Raw genomic sequence first — 20106 nt, 5'->3', positions numbered from 1 at the left:
AATTCAAACCATTTTTAATTCTACATGATAGGAAAAATGGATTAATCTCCCTAAACACAGACAAAGCCAACTTTTTTTTCCTTAAGCTCTAATATTTAAAACTGAATAATTATTTCCTATAATTATTTTTCAGTTCTTTTAATAGCATTATCTTGTTTTTATAATTAAATTCTCCAATTAGGATCATCATGATGATTAAACAGAAATCCTAAACTAGATTAGATTACCTATCTGATTTCCCACATTCTGAAAATATTGTAAGTATAATCATCTTTTGGCTTAATTACTTCCAAAATTATCAAGGGCATCAATCCATCAGAATTAGTAAATGTGCACACTTCAGTTAAAGTTCATGGCTTACATTCCATTCATGTAATAGCTTTGTATGAAAAGTTACTATTTTCTATGTGCAAAGTCTTAAGTTCAAAATAAACATATTTAGGATAAGAAACTTCTTGAACTACTCTTTACACCACTGAGGGAGAGAGACAAGGTATTTCTCAATACCTACTTTATTTTTCATACTGAGGAGGAACAGCTCGTTGTGACCATAAAATTTAAAGATTTTAAAGACTGATACACTGCAACACAATATTATTACAGAACTATATGCAGGCTCCGAGGAATTAGAGGTATGCCTTCAGAGCCACAATTCCACATGGAAGTTGATCTGTTAATTCAACGTTTAGTCATTAAATTGTCTGATGATGGGGGAGAGCAAGAGATACTATGCCAGATACACAGCTTGGAATTACTAAGAGCTAAGAACAGGTCTTAGTAGCCAGGAACCACATTTACCTGTTTTCCCCCAAGTTACAACTCCTCCAATGCTTTCAATTGGTTTTTCACTAAATATACCAAAATAAATTATAAAGCACCTTATTATGTCACTTCATTTACATTAAAGTCAGACTTACATTTGCATATTTTAGTAGAATTTAGTAAGAAAACAATTCAAATTATTTTCCTAAAGATAACGATGACTTCTGTAGATCTGATTGATATACTGATTCGAAATCTCACGCATCTGGAATCACTGGAAGTTGTTCTTTATGCACTGAGAACCAAAAAATATTCTATGCCTTCTCCCCACACTGGAATTAAATACAGTCTTGGTTCTCAAATGTAGCAATAATAATGCAATAAAATACATCAATAATACAAAGAAAGAACTCTAGGGAGAGGCAATACCAGTTTTGTCCTAATGAGAACACTTCCCATTCAAAGGACATACCTAGTAAGTATGTCTTAAACCCTTGATTTTTTTTTTCAATCCCAAGAACACAGGACTGTATAGTCATCTACTCCTAAAATACCAACGTGCTCTCATTTGAAGCCTCCTTCACTGGGCTCTCAATGGGAAGATATTCTGATTCACCCTACCTTTACTTCATTTTCAACCTCACCTGAAAACCAACTTTTGTCCTGTGTTGTCACAATGACAAATGTAATTAAGTAGATACAAAATACAAAAATTAGCATGACAATGATAAATAGTAAAATGTCAGGATGATCCATTATATTTGAGATTAAATCTTATGACTTATCACTGTCATACTTCAAAAGCATTTCTTTAGTCAAAATTAGATAGCAGAATAAAGACTGTTACTTAGCACCAGCATGTCATTGGAGGCTTTGGTTCAGGCTTCAGTATAATTCCGTTATCAGGGGGTTGACTAAGCATTAATGGTTTGTGGCTCTTAAGTTTATGAGCCAAGGTCATAAATATAGCTTCCACATGGTCATTATCATTGGGGTTTTTCGCAGAGGTTTCAAACAAAGGCATACTGTGTGTGTCAGCAAATTTTTGTGCCAAGTCTGTAGGTACTTGAATGGCACTTCTCAAGTCACATTTATTTCCAACAAGAATCCGTGGTATGTCACTGGCTAGCAAATGTTGTTTGCATTCTTCTATCCAAGATGGCAGGCTATGAAAACTAGCCATGTTGGTCATATCATACACGAAGACAACAGCATGGACATTTCTGTAATAGTGCTGTACCATGCTCTTTCTAAATCGTTCTTGTCCTGCTGTGTCCCATAACTGGATCTGAAAATGAAAAAAAAAAAAAGAGAGAAAACTGAGAATTTCATTTCAATTATACATATTGAAAATTTTAATCAATTCCACATGGTCTTTAGTACTTCTTCACTTAAATTACTTTGTTCTCATCCATAATGCCTTTTCAGTGTAATGTATGGGATCCAGTGTAATGTATGGGATCCATGCTCCTATAGTTACCTCATAATCAATACAAGTGTCAGAACAAATATTTCAATTCAGCACTTAAATTCAGTAAGTTAAATTTGTTTGGATGAAATTATACCTCAAAAACTGATTTTAAAATATTAAATCGGGGCATGTGGGTAGCTCAGTCAGTTAAGTGTCTGCCTTCAGCTTGGATCATGATCACAGGTTCCTGGGATGGAGCCTCACCTCCGGCTCCCTGCTCAGGTGGAAGCCTACTTCTTCCTCTCCCTCTTCTCATGCTCTCTCTTTCTCTCAAATAAATAGATAAAATTTCTAAACAACAACAACAAAACTATTGAAATAAATAAAATAGTAAATAGAAATATATCAGGTTTTAACAAATATGTTAAGTGTCTACTTTTTCTTTTTTTTTTTCCCTTAAGATTTTATATATTTATTTGACACAGAGAGAGACAGAGACAGCGAGAGAGGGAACACAAGCAGGGGGAGTGGGAGAGGGAGAAGCAGGCTTCCCACAGAGCAGGGAGCCTGATGAGGGGCTCTATCTCAGGACCCTGGGAACCTGACCTGAGCCAAAGGCAGACGCTTAACGACTGAGCCACCCAGGCGCCCCATAATTTCTTTTTTTCTCTAAGATTTTATTTCTTTATTTGACAGAGAGAGAGAGCACAAGCAGGGTGAGGACAGGCAGAAGGAGGGGAGAAGCAGGCTCCCTACTGAGCAGGGAGCCCCACGCAGGGCTTGATTCCAGCACCCTGGAATCATGACCTGAGCATAAGGCAGAAGCTTAACCAACTGACCCACCCAGGTGCCCCAATTAACTGTCTAATTCCTGTAAATCTGGTTACTGGTTACTATACGCTATTCTCTCTACCTTTCACCAGACTAACTTAAAAGAGTCCATTTAAGACAGATGCTAGGAGTCATTAGGTCTAGTCCCCAAACCTATATGTGTATATGTATGTATATATACATAGATAGAGAGAGACATTCTATGAAATCCCCCTTGAAAATCTTAAAAGGCTAGAAAATCACTTATTTAACCTAAAAATCTCTAACAGTAAGACTATTCCAATATTCCAATATCTCCTAATTGAAATATGGGGGCTGGGGGGAAGTTGAGGAAAATAATTATCTAAAACTAAATATAAGTCATGTGTTATGATTCTCTTAAAACACTGAATTACCCTGCCTTTGTTTACTTCCTAAAAAAGTTAAGTGATGAAGGTAGAAAAGACTAGAGGTAGATCTGCTTAGGTATGGGGCGCCTGGGTGGCTCAGTCAGTTGCTGGCCTCTGCTCAGCAGGGAGCCTGCTTTTCCCCTTACCCCCATCCCCCGCCCAACTCTCTGCCTACTTGTGATCTCTGTGTGTCAAATAAATAAATAAAATCTTAAAAAAAAAAAAAAAGATTTGCTTAGGTAAATTTTGACCAAAAGACTTGTACTATTTATATAAAATAGACTGGTGATTTTTCAGAGTGACACAGAAGTAGAGGGAAATGAGGGGATGCTGTAGATGGCCCACAAAGAAGGATATAAGATATAAAGTGCTCAGATTATGGCAGCACATGGTAAGTGCTCAATTAGGAAGTAATAAATGAATAAATACATTTTAAAACGTGATTAGAGATTAAAATATCACTAATCTCTTCCATGGTACCTTAACTTAAAAAAATTTTTTAGTAATCTCTACACACAGTGTGGGGCTTGCACTCACAACCCCAAGATCAAGAGTTGCATGCTCTTCTGACTGAGCCCACCAGGCACCCCCAAGCTACCTTAAATTTTATCAGCTCTGATTTTTTTTTTTTGGTAGTTCTTTTTAAGACCAAATTTCTTCATTTTCTTAATATTCTCCCTTTCTTTCTAATTAACATAAACCAAATTTTGCTCTAGGCAGAAATATAAAATGCTATATAAACTTGATCTCTCAGGCTCTCCCAGAACTAAGGGAGGCCAAATGACATAGTACTCGCCAATAATTTGTAGACAGTCTTTCAGTGGGGTTTTCCAGGAAAACTATGGATACGTGATTTTAAAAAGACAGAGCATTTGGCACATGCCTTTTGCACCTCTCTCACCCTACCCTTTCTGCCCGGAATGGGATATGACTGGAGGTTCAGCAACCATCTTATGAGCATGAAGGAGAAGACCACACACAAGAATGGCAGAAATCTACATAAACCTGGAATCCAGCTGACAAGGTATCATCACACGGACTGCTGCCTCCTTATAACATGAGACAAAGAAAACCTTACATGGTTAAATCATAGCTGAATTTCTCTTATATGTAGCTGAATGGTATCCTAAAATTACTTACCCTGCACACTGTTTAAAATCTTTATTTATCCCTTACACTCACGTTTACTCACTAAATCACAGGTTTGGGCCCAATGCCTTCCCAAAAACCATGTCACAAAATAAATTACTATAAAATACCACTCTTGTGATGTAAGCAACATAAATGGCAAACAGGCCATAAAGACTCAATATCATATAAATCAGAGATAAAAGCAAATAGCTGTCAGCAAGGTAAACTAAGAACTACTAACATCGAAGATTATTTAAATTAACAAATATTAATTCAATGCCTCCTATGTGCCATAGGTGACTGTTATACCTCTCGGCCTGAGCTTCTACACCAGTGAAAGTAAAATTTAGTTTCAGACCCTATAAAATAAGCACTCATAGACTAGCTACACTGAGTATGCAAAGAGCTAATAAAGTATATTCTTTGAAAATACAACTTTCCTTTAAAAAAATAAAACTTTTGGGGCACCTGGGTGGCTCAGTGGGTCAAGCCTCTGCCCTCAGCTTGGGTCATGATCTCGGAGTCCTGGGATTGAGCCCCACATCGGGCTCACTGCTCAGCGGGGAGCCTGCTTCCCCTCCTCTCTGCCTGCCTCTCTGCCTACTTGTGATCTCTCTATCAAATAAATAAATAAAATCTTTTAAAAAATCTAAAAAATATATATATATAACTTTTTTATCCCTACTAACAGGTTTAGAATAAAAACACTCAACACACAATTACAAAACCTTCTAAAGATATCAAAGGATATTACACAAAGCTACAATAATCAAGACTGTGTGCTACTGGAGTCAAGATTAAACATACAGATCAACAGAACAAAACTTAGAGTCCAGAAATAAATCCATATATATGTGGTCAACTGCTTTTCAACAAGAGCACTGAGACAATTCAATAGAGAAAGAATAGTTGTTTTAATAAATGGTTCTTGCACAACATACGAAACACAAGGTTGGACCTCCTACCTCACACCGTATATAAAAACTTATTGAAAATGGTTAAAAAAAACTAAATTTAAGAGCTGAAACTATAAAATTCTTAGAAGAAAACCTAGGGATAAATATTTGGGACAAATGGGTTAGACAATGGTTTCTAAGATACGATATTTAAAGCACAAGCAATCAAAGAACAGATAAATTGGACTTCATCAAAATTAAAAATGTTTGTGTTTCAAAGAATATTATCAAGAAAGTGAAAGTCAACTTACAGAATGGGAGAAAAGAGCTGTAAATAATATCTGATAGGGGTGTTACCATCCAGAATATTTAAGACCTCTCATAACTCAATAATAAAAGGACAAATAAACCAATTTTTTTTTCAAATAAACCAATTTAAAAACTGGCAAAGAACCTGAACAGACATTTCTCCAAAGAAAATATACAAATGGTCAATAAGCACATGACAAGAGACTCAACATCATCAGCCATCAAGGAAATGCAAATCAAAAAAAACAAGTGAAATATCACTTTACACTCACACCAGGATGGCCATTAAAAAAACAAAAAAGATGGACAGTAACAAGGGTTGGTGGAGATGTAGAAAAATTGGAACCTTCACACATTGCTGGTGCGGATGTATTTTAAAATAGTACAGCCACTTTAGAAAACAGTTTGGCAGTTCCTCAAAAACTTAATCAGTCTATGATATACCCACAAAAAGGAACAAAGTACTGATACGTGCTATAACACAGATGAACCTCTAAAATACACTAAGTGAAAGAGGCCAGACATATATTCTATGGTTCCATTTATATAAAGTATCCAAAATAGAGAAATCCATAGAGATAGAACATAGACTGGGTGGTTGCCAGGGCTGGGGGATGGGGAGAAACTGCTGACTGGGGGAGGGACTTTACTTTGTGGAGTGATGGAAATATTTTAAAACTGGACAGAGATGTGGTTATACAACATTATGAATCTATTGAATGCTGCTGAATTTTACTTTACTTTAAAATAGTTCATCTTGGGGGGTGCCTGGGTGGCTCAGTGGGTTAAGCCTCTGCCTTCGGCTCAGGTCATGATCCCAGGGTCCTGGGATCGAGCCCCGCATCGGGCTCTCTGCTCAGCGGGGAGCCTGCTTCCTCCCTCTCTCTCTGCCTGCCTCTCTGCCTACTTGTGATCTCTATCAAATAAATAAATAAAATCTTTAAAAAAAAAAAAAATAAAAAAAAAAAAAATAAAATAGTTCATCTTGGGGCGCATGGGTGGCTCAGTCGTTAAGCGTCTGCCTTCGGCTTAGGTCATGATCTCAGGGTCCTGGGATCGAGTCCCATATTGGGCTCCCTGCTCAGTGGGAAGCCTGCTTCTCCCTCTCCCACTCCCCCTGCTTGTGTTCCTTCTCTTGCTGTGTCTCTGTCAAATAAATAAATAAAATCTTTTAAAAAATAAAATAAAATAGTTAATCTTATGTTATCTGAAATCCACTTCCATAAATTATTTAAAAGAAACAAACAGAGTTGCTATACGACCCAATAATTCCACTCCCAGGTATGTACCTAAGAGAATCGAAAAGATATGTTCACACAAAAACTTGTACCCAAATGTTCATAGCAACAGTTATTTGTAATAGCTAAAAGGTAAAAACAGCCCAAATAGGGACACCTGGGTGGCTCAGTTGGTTGAGCAGCTGCCTTCGGCTCAGGTCATGATCCCAGCGTCCTGGGATCGAGTCCCACATCGGGCTCCTTGCCCCGCAGGGAGCCTGCTTCTCCCTCTGCCACTCTGTCTGCCTATGCTCGCTTGCGCTCTCTCTCTCTCTGACAAATAAATAAATAAAATCTTTAAAAAAAAAAAAAAAAACAGCCCAAATGTCCATCAACTAATAAAATGTATGTCCATATAATGGAGTATTGTTCAGCCATAAAAAGGAATGAAGTACTGATACATGCTACAACATGGATGAATCTAGAAAGTGAAGGAAGCCAGACACCACAGGCCACACACCATAAGATTCTGCGTGTATCAAATGTCCAGGATAGGCAAATCCGAGACAGAAAGTAGACTGACTGGTGGCTGCCAAGGTTGAGAAAAGGGGAGGAACAGGGAGAGACTGTTAAAATGGGCCTGGGGTTTCTTTTCAGATTTCTGGAATCAGATAGTGAGGATAGCAAATAATATACTAAACCGTGTCATTATACTAAAACCCACTAAATTGTATATTTTAAAGGGGTAAATCTTATGACACGTGAATTATGTTTTTTAGAGTGACCAAAAAAAAAAAAAAACAAAACCCACTCCATGCTGTATCTTTAACATTTAGAAAGATATTTGGGGAATAATTTGGATGACATATAAAAGCTGTCCAAAGAAACTGGACCTGATCTTTTCTCTTTTAAAAAGAATTCCTGTAGCTCCGGTACTCAAAAACCATTTCATCAATGAAGAATGATTTTAAAGGGTTTAAGCAAAGAATCTTTTAAGTTAAAAATAAATAAATGAAAAGCACACCAAGAAATAATACCAAATAACCATGCTGTCTTTAAAGCAATTTCCCCCTTTATTTCTGCTTTTGTTTTCCATAACAACCAACCACTTTTTCTATAAAAACCAACTAAACTTTAAAACAAATAATAATTACCCAGAATTTAGACCTGCCTCAAAGAACTGTGAAAGTCCTCAATAAAAGTGGTGATGATGAGGCTGTTTATCCCTAAGAAAACCATTTGTTTGTTTTAAGATAGGACAGACTCAACAATACTTGGATTTCCACCAGTCCTGTTCAGAATTATGCATTCTACCCTATCAAGACTTTCAGGAAACAAGAGGTAACTCTCACACTTTACCAGAAAGCCATAAAAGTAATTACTAAGTTAAAGAGGCATTTACACAGGAGTGTTTATTTATTTATTTAAAGATTTTATTTATTTGTAGGGGGGTGGGGGGTTGGGGTAGAGCACAAGCACGGGGAGAAGCAGGCAGTGAGAGAAGCAGGTTCCCCACTGAGCAAGGAAGGAGCCTGATGGAGACTGGATCCCAGGGATCATGACCTGAGGTGAAGGCTGACGCTTAACCGACTGAGCCACCTAGGCATCCCACAAAGGAGTATTTTAAAAGAACCTTCAAAATTTCACTGACAGAACTGCCGAAACAGTGAAGGCTCAGGCAAAGGCAAACCACCTTGCTGTCTGCAACCTTCAGGCCTGCATGGGACACTGAGGTGAGGGCAAGGGGACTGGGATGAGCAAAGAGAGACTCTGCAAAGAAAGGACAGGACAAATGATAAACACTGTCAGTCATAAAAGGCAAGAGGAAACTTTGACCAAAAGAGAGACGGACATAGGGAGATACTCAGTGGAGAACCCCATCACAGTTTAGAAAAGTCTTGAGGTTTAGCTATGAGTAGAGTGATACACGGTGCTTTAAAAAGGAGAATTACACTGTGGAACCTAAGGAAGTGACATGCCTTTGTTTGGTTAAATTAGGAAATATTTTCAGAGCAATTTTCCCAATTTAATAATGTTTTACGGAAAATGGCTAATGCATGCTCCCACAGATATTACTCCCACTTTACACATTATAAGGACAATGTAAAATATACTTTAATAATATTTCACAAATCTCTATTCTAAATTCTAGTACAAAGTTCAAACAAAAATGGCAACCTAGCTCTTTGCTCAATCTCAACAGTAGAGTCTTACTGTTGATGAAATTTCTTTTAGTAGTTTTATGACCAAAATGAGAAATGATCTGGCTAAAATGACTTAATACTGTTTTTGCTTGACTAAAAATGATAAAGGTATTAACCCAAATGATCTTCCTTCTTTGATCAGCTATCAAACTTCCATTAGTTTCCATTATCACCTCAATTCTGGATTTTACCAGAGTAGCCTACCAACTGATGTCCTTGTTTTCCATACGTTTGATGTGTATCCCCTGAGTACTACCTAGTTTAGAAACCTAAACTAGAAACTAAAGCTAGATACTCAGAGAAGTCTATGGCATTACTAGACATGGATCCTGCTCTGAGTAAGACCGAAGAAGACTTAATAAAAGAGACAGAGACATCTAAATAGTACAGTGAGTTAAGAGATCATTTAAAGGCTCAGGTAGGTGCTAAAGGGAGTTCACAGAAAGAAGAAATAGAATGGAGAAGGAGGAATGGGATGTTTTTGATAGACACACTGAGTTTAATAGGGAAGAATTACATGTGCTGAAATATGAGCAGAGGAAATATTCCAGGCAGAGCGGGGCATGCAAAGGGAAACACAGGGATCAGCAAATAAGCAGCTAGGCTATAGGGTACCTGAAGGAAAGTAATGGGGGGGAAAAAGTCTGAAAAGCAGTCTGGAGCAAGATAAAGGAAGTCCTACATTAATTTTTTTAAATTGGAATTTTATAATATAATGGAGAACTATCCAGGACATCTGAGGCAGGAGACATTAATCTCCCTTAAATGCAACACTAATCTGGCATTTTGGCAACAATGTACAAAACAGGCTCATTGAGAACTAGGGATGAGAGATGAGTTGAGTTGCTGCAACAGTTCACAGGGAGGTAAGAAAGACCTGACCTAGGATTTTGAACAAAGGGTGGATGAGAGAATCATGCATGTAGAGAACCGGCTAGAATTAGGTACAAAAGAGAGGAACGGGGCCTTGAGGAAAAGGAGGATGCCATCATGACAACCTAGATGATGTGGGGAGAAACAGGAACAGCAGATTTGCCAAGGAAGATGAACTCACTTCAGACATTCAAGGCAAAGGAGGGATTATCCAAATAGCCATGTCTAGAAGACAGTAGGAAATGCAGAGTGAGATGAGGAGAGAGGCAGGCTAAACAAAGATTTAAAAGTTATCTTCATGGATTGACAGCTGACAACAGTCAAGTGACTACCAAAGGAGAGAATGTAGATAGAAAACCAGGTCAAGGGGTAGACTGAGTCTCACTCCAGATCCATCCTCTATTGGTGCCATATTTATCTTCCGAAAACATTGGGGACTTTTCACCATGCATACAAAATGAAGCTTAGACTCTTTAGCTTTGTTTTTTAGACTCCTCACAAATGTTGCTACCAACACCTTCACATTCTTCCCACTTGCCACCTTTCTATAGAACCTCTGATCCTGATGGAGCATCCTGCCAATGGTCCTCTTCAGAAAAGCCCCCTCAGCTCTGCCCTCCCTCTGTGAAACCTCACCTCGCACTCCAAACACAAATGATTCCTCCACCCACATCCAAACAATAACTTGGTACTCATTCATCGCCTGGTTTTGCTGGTCATCTTTTTAGGTACATACCTCTTCTCCCAATCTGGGACAACAATTCATCTATGCACTATATCAGGGTCAGCAAACTTTTTCTGTAAAGAGTGAATATCTTGGGCTCTGTGGGCCTAACAGTGTCACAACTACTCAGCTCTTGCCACTGTAGTGCAAAAGCAAGCACGGTATGTGAATACAGGAGCACAGTTGTGTTTCAATACTTCATTTATAGACACTCTAATGTGAATTTCACATAACTTTCACCTGTCATGAATTCATATTCTTATGATTTTCCCCCCCAACCATTTAAAAAAGTAAAAATCACTTTTAGCTTGCTGGCCATAAAAAAACAGGCAGCAGGCCATATTCAGCCCTCAAGCATGGTTTGCCAACCCCTATGATGTATCATAATTCTTTGTGACTAACAAAAATGTCATCTTTCCTGCAATTACTCATTAAATATTTGTTTTAACAACAGGGGAAGAGGTGTCCTGCTTATGTTCCTTTAGTTAATATTAACATCTTGTATTTAACATGGCAAAAAGTCATACCTCTATAATTGATAAGTAAGCCATCCCAATGTTCAAATAGAAACTGCTCAACCCTAATGAGAAGACAGATTAAATGCAACATGAGGCTTTAATTATTCTGTTGGTGTCTGCCATTGTAAAATGCTTGTATGAAAGGAACAGAGCTAGTTATGATGGGGATACACATACAAGGAAGGAGCATAAGGATTAGGGTTGAGCGTCTTAATTTAAAAATCTAATGTGTTTTTATTTAAAGAATTCATTTTATAATTTTATTCAACTTCCAAAATTCTGCGAACAAGATTTTCCTTTTTCAACCATACATATATAGTACTTAGGAAAAAGTGAACAAATATAGACTTTGCTACATTTCATAAAACATTTTAACTGATTCTGAAAGAGCACTTCCCTAAGGCATGCTTTTTAAAAAACCTCCAGTCCACAATTAAAAACATTTAACACGGGGCACCTGGGTGGCTCAGACAGTTAAGTGTTTGACTCTTGATTTTGGCTCAGGTCATGATCTTGGGGTGGTGGGACAGAGCGCCACATCAGGGTCCCCACTCAGTGGGGAGTCTGCTTGAGAGTCTCTCCCTCTAACCCTCCCCCTCACTCACGTGTGTGTGCACACATGTACTCTCTCTCTCTCAAATAAATAAATCTTTAAAAAAATATATTTAACACATCTCACTTTTACCAAACAAATAAAAATGTCTAGAATGTCATGTTATTAGTAAAGTAACATAATGTCTTCCAGCTTTCACTTTAAGATGAAAGATGAAAAGACAAGTCATTTCAGATTAGGCTAAAAATTTTCCAAAGAAAAAATATGTATGACCATTTGAGCAGCACTTAAGATGTATTACAGGTTAACAACAAAAAAGCAGAATCAGGACATGGAATAAAGCTCTTCTATATTGACTTCAATTTTTTTTAAGACACTAAAAAATTTTTTTTTTAAGATTTCACTTGTTTATTAGAGAGAGGAAGGAAGCATGCATACTCAGGAGAAGGGGCAGAGGAAGAAACAGCAGCAGATTCCCTGCTCAGCAGGAAGTCTGACTGGGGTGGGGGGGTGGAGCTTGATCCCAGGACCCTGAGATCATGACCTGAGCCAAAGACAGAGACTTAACCAACTGAGTCACCGAGGTGCCCCTAAAAATAGTTAAAAAAAAAAATGTTCTGGGGCGCCTTGGGTGGCTCAGTCAGTTAAGTATCCCACTCTTGATTTCTGCTCAGGTCATGATCTCAGGGTCCTAAGACCAAGCCCCACGAGGGCTCCTTGGTCAGTCTACTTGAGATTCTCTCCCTCCCCTTCTGCCCCTCTCCCCACTCACTCTCAAATAAATAAACCTTTTTTTTTTTTAAGTCCAATGTATAATGTATGGGGATACACATATTTTGAAATATCTTTTGTTTCTTAAAACTTTGTGAAAGCAAATGTCCAAAACAGTCATCTTTTTCTACTACAGAAATCTCACAATATTTCTGTTAGAGTCTTTTCAACCACAATAAAAATCTTTCAAGTCTTAAAAGTTGGAGGTACAAGTCAACGGCTAAGGCCTTCAAAGGAAAAGAAACTCAGTATCCAGGTCTCCACCAACCAAACAGGTTAGGCTAAAGCTCAGGAGGAATAATCCCCCCCAAAAATGTTTTCTCCTTACTGCTCTCAATCAGAAGAATGAGCTCTGTGCTCCCAGATTCATCACATTTATGGCTTTTGGTTTACTTATCACTGCCAGCACTTATTCCAGTAGTTAAGTATTCAGCTTAGATAATGGGCAAGTTTTATATTTTTTAAGTGTCTCTTAAATTTGCAACTGATTCATCTGAGATGTTCAAGTACAAATGGCAAGCCATAAGTAGGTAAAGGAGGAAAATCCTAACTCCTCCCCTGCCTCTATTCCCTCTACTTATTTCTTTAAAATCGTGCTTTTGGGGGTAATTTCTCTCACCTTCACCGGTCTGCTTATGCCCTACTTTATCTCTGCTTCATGCTTTAAGTGCACAGCCACAGAAGTGATACCGTCAAAGAGGAGTAATGATATTAAGCTACTAAAGAAGAAGAACCTTTTTAAGATTACCAATTATGAACCAGTTGTTACACATATGTTCTCATTTAATCCTCTCACCTAATCTCATATGGTATTATCATCCCAATTATCACCCCAACTGAATCCCAATACGAATCCCAATTCATCACCATCTGAAAATACGGTATTTTCAGGAAAGAAAATGGTCCCTGAAAGATTAAAGAACCTGCCTTAGGACTAGAATAACTGACTACCCCAGTTTGCCTGAGATTGAGGGGGTTCCTGGGATGCGGGACTTCCAGTTTTAAAACTGGGCAAGTCTTGAGGTGCCTGGGTGGCTCAGTCAGTTTAAGTGTCTGCCTTTGGCTCCAGTCAGGATCCCGAAGTCCTGGGATCGGGCCCCACATCTGGCTCCCTGTTCCTTTTCCGTCTCCCTCTGCCTGCCACTGCCCCTGCTTGTACTCCCTCTCTCTCTCTGTCAAGTAAATAAATAAAATCTTTTTAAAAAATAAAATAAAACTGGGAAAGTTTTGGGCAAAATTGGTCACCCATCTAAGTACACATAGTCCTTCCTTACCCTTTCATAGGTTCAAATTTGGGCCAAGTCAGTTGGGCTCCAAAGCCCATGCACGAGAGTCCTGGGAGAGATCCCAGGACTCCTGCTTTTCCCAAACTAACCTCCTCCTGAAATCTCAGAAGCCCCATTATTTTCCTCACCCTCAGGATTCTGCGCCTAACCTAATTCTGATGAAAAAGATTTAGTCTTTTCTTATTCTGTCTTTTCCTCTGTAGTATATATAGATCTTTCTTAACTCCCTAATACAAAGTATCCAAAAGACCACCACAGACAGCCTGAATGGAATGATAAAAGATTAAAATAAAAACTAAAAGGCAAAAGGGCCTATAGAGGGCTGATTTCTTTTCAACCCTATTTTTCCTTTACATCATTAGCATTTAAACCCCTCTGGGGAGGGGGGTGGTGGTGAAGGGCAGTGGTTGGAGAACTAAAAAATAAATTGTTCTTGCCTCAAGGATGTGAAAGGAGGAATGAAAAAATGAGTCTGCTTTTCCCCCTACACGGGACTGAGGTAAAGATGTACATACTAATTTAAGCAAAAAAGTAAACAGTATAAGGAAGGCACAGCTTTTTCCTGGGGTCTGCATGTTTTAAGGGGTGGGATTAGCCAGTGGCTGCAGACTTAGTGGTGGTCTGGAATGAAGAAGTGTATACCAGCAGAAGGTCTCAGCCCTGTCGTCAATCCTCATTTTTCCAATGTACCCATTCCAATCCCTCAGAACCCTAATCTTGGCCTTGGGCCTACTCCCTTCTCCACTATAACTGTCTCCCTAGTCTCCAGAGCCACCAATAAGAATTAAGAATTGGGAGAGGGTGGTACTAAGAAAGTGTTTTCCGGCAAACCAAGTAGGAACTATTGTGTATAGAATGGTTCTGCAGGAAAATAGACTTTTCTCAACAACTCAATGCCAGATTGAAACTTCTGAAGCAAACTGCACGAAAGAGAACACCTAATTACTTCCTCAAAGGCAATAAGGCTTTACTTCCACCATATCTGAGACAGTGCTCAGACAACTGTTTAATATACAATATTTATTAAATGTTTTCCATGCCTGAGAAATTTCACTGTTTTTCCTTCAGCCTTACTTCCCTGACTCCCAACACATGAGACCCTGCCAACGAGTCAATGGATACCTTCTACACTCTTTGCTACTCAAAGTGTGATTCACGGACTAGTTGCATCTGCATCACCGGCGGCTTTACTAAATCAGAATCTGCATTAAAAACAAAAACAAAAACAAAAACCAAGTTGGCCGGGTAAATCGCGGGACATTAAAGTTTGTGGAGCACTGCCTTCTAAGTTTTATATATATAAATCCTTCCGAGCCCCAGCTCCAATCTCTACATCAGCTTGAGAAAAGACGGCGCGCACACGTTGCACAGGGCCAGCGATCAACCCACGGTGGGGTCCGGACCTGTCACCCCAAGGCATCCTTCCTCCCAGACACTGCCCCCTCCGCTCACCTTGATGCGCTCCCCATCTATCTCCACCGCACGTTCTCGGAAATCCACCCCGATGGTAGCCTCGGTGCGGTCGGGGAAACGGCCGGCGCAGAAGCGGTAGGTCAGGCACGTCTTGCCCACATTGGAGTCACCGATCACGATTATCTTGAAGATACGGGAGCGAGCCGGAGGCAGGAACACTGAACCCCCTGACACCGCACCGCTGGACGAGAAGCTCGCCTCCAGAGACGACTCCATCTCCGAAGCCATTCTCCGGACCCGCCCCAAACTGAGGCGGAGGAAAGGAGACGCGGAAAGACCGAGAGAATACGCCACCTCGAGCGAGGGCGCCCAGTCTGCCGGCTCGGAAGCGTAACGTCGCAGGAGCCACCGCCCTCCGCCCCGCAGCGCGCGTGCGCACCTTCCCGCCCCCACGTCGCGCAGGTGTGGCGTCCAGCGGCCCCGTCTCGCTGCTCCTCCCACCTAGCCCGCGGCTCCGCCCCGCCGTCTCTCCCGTCGGCCCCGGTCTACCTGGAAAGGCTTGACGGTCGGGGGCCCTGCCGGGAGCTTGACAGCGGTTGCGGAGAGCGGACCTGCAGAACGGCCCGCCAGAGCGCCCTAGGCCCGGCAACCGGGCTGGACTGGCCTCGCCTCGTCCAAGACTCCCGCCCTCTGGAGGAAGCCGCGCAATCACTCTAGGGGCGGGGAGAGAAAGACAGCTGAAAGGAAGGAGGTACCACCAGGCCTCTCTCGCGAGAGGGCCGAAGAGCCGCCTTAAACGGGGGCGTGTGCCTGGTGAGGAGCCGAAAGGTCTTCGGAAGGCTGGGGTGTGGGGTTCGGCGCCGTTGTTGACGTTGTTGGGGGTTCCCCGGACTTGCAGGTGGAAGCGAGTTCTCTCGGCTTGCAGCCGGGGGGCGCGGAATCGGCTGTGCCGCCTGCCCCCTCGGGGCTCCCTGGACCCCGGGACTTGGGACCGTAGCAACGAGGACTGTAGGGGGTGGGGCGTGAGGTGCCGCCGGAAGGCCCGGGACGCGGGTGGAGGCGAGCCCCCGGCCTCGCGGAGTTGTCAGTGAGCCCGTGGGGAGGTCGAGGCCGCCGCCGCCGTGGCACGGAGAATTTCCTCGCCCCCTAGGCCATGTGAGGGTATCCGCGGGACTCTGGTGCCCAGGGCTCGCTTTGCGGATGCCCCAGACCCAAGAAGTAGAGCAGATCACTCGTGGGACACTTAGGGGCATTGAATCGGGAGTTGTTTCCAGACGAACTCTCTATGAGAATAAAACCCATTATGCCCTAGTTATGTCTTAATGCCTGGGTGATGATGATGTGGCCGCTCAGTATTCCTGAGCGCACGCAGAAATTGTCTTGGCACACTAAGAAAAACATTAACAGACGAGACCACCCAACCGGAAAGAATCTTCTCTGGAATTCGTCAGATGAAACCTCCCGCACAGTAACTCAAAAGGTCCAAAGTGTGCGAACTTTGTTTTTTGTGAAAAGTTGTTTTGTTTTGCAGTGACAAGACTTTTTTTTTTTTTTTTTTCCTCTGAGCAAATGGTTATGCCGCTTGTAAAGTCAAGGCCTATGGAGAAGAGGACATGGTAGGCTTTAGAGTAAGGGGAACAGTACAGTACTAAAAGTTCTAGGAAAGGAGATAAATTGCTTATTCCATTAGGTAAAATGAAAATGTAGTCATTGTAAATTAGTGGAAGAACCCGAGGCTACCCAGAATTACCAGGAATTTGCGATAGCCCTAATATATAGTAACTTCTGTTGCTATAGAAAAACTATACAGTCACTAATAGAGCAAGTTATGTTAGCCAGGAAAAAAAAGTTTACTCACCTGGTTGAATGTGTATGCCAATTACATTTATTCAATATCCTATTAGAGAAACTAAAACATGGGCTGGAAAATTCTAATTGTTTATCTGTGAGGTTATTTCTGTGAGGATTGATCATCCCAGACACTATTAAAAGGCCTTGAAATATATTCCTCTATTCAAAGAAGCTGAAGATTTAGGACAAAAACTAGTTGAAGAATTCAAAGCTCTGGATAATTAGATAATTGCAAAGGATGAGTTTAAAAAAAAAGGCATTAGCATCCTTGCATCCTAAGACCCTTTTTCTTTTGTATTCTAGCTTTTTCAGTTTAGCTCCTACTAAACTGTATTAGAAATTTATTTTGTCTGTTTATCCAAATCCTATTCTTACATCAAAAGTTTCACCTCTGTGAAGCTTTTCCTGATGACCATTTCAGAATGTTCTTTGCTTTTTGGGGTATTGCTTATTTGGTCTTTGAATACTGTCTTCACTGTTTAAGTTTCATAATTATGTGTTGTGTCTTACCAGCCAGACTGTCAGCTCTTGAGTACTGACGGAAAGCTCATTGCTTTTCAGCAAATGATGAATAAATTAATGAAGTGAGAAAATTTTTGCATAAAGTTTGTCAGTTTGAACCCTTTACCAATTATACACATTTCAGCACTACTTAAATAGAAGAAATACTATAGACACTTGACACCGTTATGAAGCATTTTATATTTTCAGCTTGAAGTTTGAGACACTCTGTGTGACTGAAGTATGTCACTCATCTTAACTGAATAATCCCAGAACCTCCAGGTTGATACTTGAAGATTCTATTTGAAGAGCGGATGGATTATGCAGCCCTGTTTTCTGAAAATTCATTTTGTCCTTGGAATTCTTCTCTATTTGCTGGCACTACCACTTGACCTCAAAGTATCAGCATGTAACTTTTTCTTAATACTTTGCAATATAGTTGAGAAGAGAAAAAATTTGAACTTTTAGCAATACAACTTAAAACTGGAACATTATAGGGGCACCTGGGTGGCTCAGTGGGCTAAGCCTCTGCCTTTGGTTCAGGTCATGATCTCAGGGTCCTGGGATTGAGCCCTGCATTGGGTTCTCCGCTCAGCGGGGAGCCTGCTCCCCACCCCCCACCCTCTCTCTCTCTGCCTCTCTGCCTACTTGTGATCTCTGTCAAATAAATAAATAAAATCTTAAAAAAAAACTAACATTATAAACAGTTTAGAGTACTTATTTAGGTTTATAAATTTATAATTTAGGGTATTTATTTAGATGTATGTTTAAAAATACTTTTCGGGGTGCCTGGGTGGCTCAGTGGGTTAAAGCCTCTGCCTTTGGCTCAGGTCATGATCCCAGGGTCCTGGGATCGAGCCCCGAGCTGAGCAGGGAGCCCACTTCCTCATCTGTCTCTGCCTGCCTCTCTGCCTACTTGTGATCTCTGTCTGTCAAATAAATAAATAAATAATCTTTAAAAAAATAAATAAAAAAATACTTTTCTAATGGAAAAAAGTGAATGAATATTAGAACCACAAAATAAGGGTAATCTTATGTACAAAGTATAATTACTTATTTTCAGCTTTTTCTGCAGAGATGCTGCTTCCCTGTGGCAGAGGCCATTTTTAAACTGATTTTACCATGGAATAGCTCCTAGGCAATTTCACTCATATGTTCAGGACTGAGCACGGAGGATAAAGGAGAGTTCTCTTGCTTGCCCAAGTAAAGGTTTCTCAGTTTCTGCCCTGAGGACATTTGGAGCCAGTAATTCTTTGTTGTGGGAAGCTGACCTGAGTATTGTAGGATGTTCAGCAGCATCCCTAGCTGCCACCAAATATATGCCAGTACTATTCCACTCCTAGTTGTAATAACCCAAACCCTCTGTAGACATTACCAAATGCCCCTGAGGGGCAAATCTGTGGCCCCTCCCTGCTGTCATTGAAAACCACCCGCCTATATCAGGACTCTTCTCACAATTCTGGTTAGCTGTCCAGCTGATAGTAGGAGTCACTAAAGAGAGAACTCTTAATTCCCCAGAGAAGTATAGAATTGGTCTTACGGGCCTCCACCAGATTAACATACCACTGTGTTTAATAGTAACCCCAAATATAAAATAGATACTGCGGGTGTGCCTGGGTGGCTCAGTGGGTTAAGCCTCTGCCTTTGGCTCAGGTCATCATCTTGGGGTTCTGGATCAAGCCTGGCACTGGGCTCTCTACTCGGCGGGAAGCCCGCTTCCCTACCCTCTGTCTGCCTCTCTGCCTACTTACGAACTCTCTCTGTCAAATAAATAAAATCCTTAAAAAAAAAAGAGATACACAGTATAAATAACAGAGTTTCATTTTAGTACCTAAACAGTAAATTACTACTACCATTTTATAGGTTAGCTTACTGAGTTTTAGAATTAAATCCAGAAAAATAAAACAGGTCAAAAAAGGAAAGAGCTGGTTCTTGGAAATGATCAATAAAATAAATATGGCAAAACAAAAATAGCAAAGATTTTTAAATCAGAAGATGTGAAGAATGAAAAAGGAGTTAGATTCAGAGGGTTTTGGTTTTTTTTTTTGTTTTTTTTAAATAAGCTCTACACCCAGTGTGGGGCTTGAACTCAAAACTGACAAATCAAGAGTCACACGCTCTACTGACTGAGCCAGCCAGACACCCCTAAAGGGAATTTTATTTTTACCTTTTTTAAAGATTTATTTATTAGAGCACATGCATGAGCACAAGCAAGGGAAGGTGGAGAGACAGAGGGAGAAGCAGACTCCCAGCTGAGCAGGGAGCTCAACATGATCCCAAGACCCTAGGGACAATGACTGGAGCTGAGGGCAGATGCTTAACCACCTAAGCTACCCAGACACCCCAGGAATTTTAAATATAAGAGAATACTATGTATAACTCCATATTCATAAAAATATTTTATTGAGCACCTACCACGTAAAAAACAGGCACTATATGAGTTGCTAAAGATACTGTGGTTAACAG

General features: G+C 40.4%; 1 protein-coding gene across 1 annotated transcript; it reads right to left on the bottom strand.

Moving 5' to 3' along the window:
• Positions 1-493: 493 nt before the first annotated feature.
• On the bottom strand, positions 494-17722 carry RAB33B (RAB33B, member RAS oncogene family). The gene is made up of 2 exons (XM_080796496.1): positions 15328-17722; positions 494-2050 (listed from the first exon to the last, which is right to left on the bottom strand). Exons 1-2 carry the CDS (start codon positions 15574-15576, stop codon positions 1610-1612), a joined length of 690 nt encoding a protein of 229 aa, XP_080652622.1. The 5' UTR covers positions 15577-17722; the 3' UTR covers positions 494-1609.
• Between the last annotated feature and the right edge of the window lie 2384 nt (positions 17723-20106).

Source organism: Martes martes (genome assembly GCF_963455335.1).
Source record: "Martes martes genome assembly, chromosome: 2".
Lineage (NCBI taxonomy): Eukaryota > Metazoa > Chordata > Mammalia > Carnivora > Mustelidae > Martes > Martes martes.
Note: the sequence above shows the minus strand (reverse complement) of the source record. Positions and strands in the feature narration are given on the sequence as shown.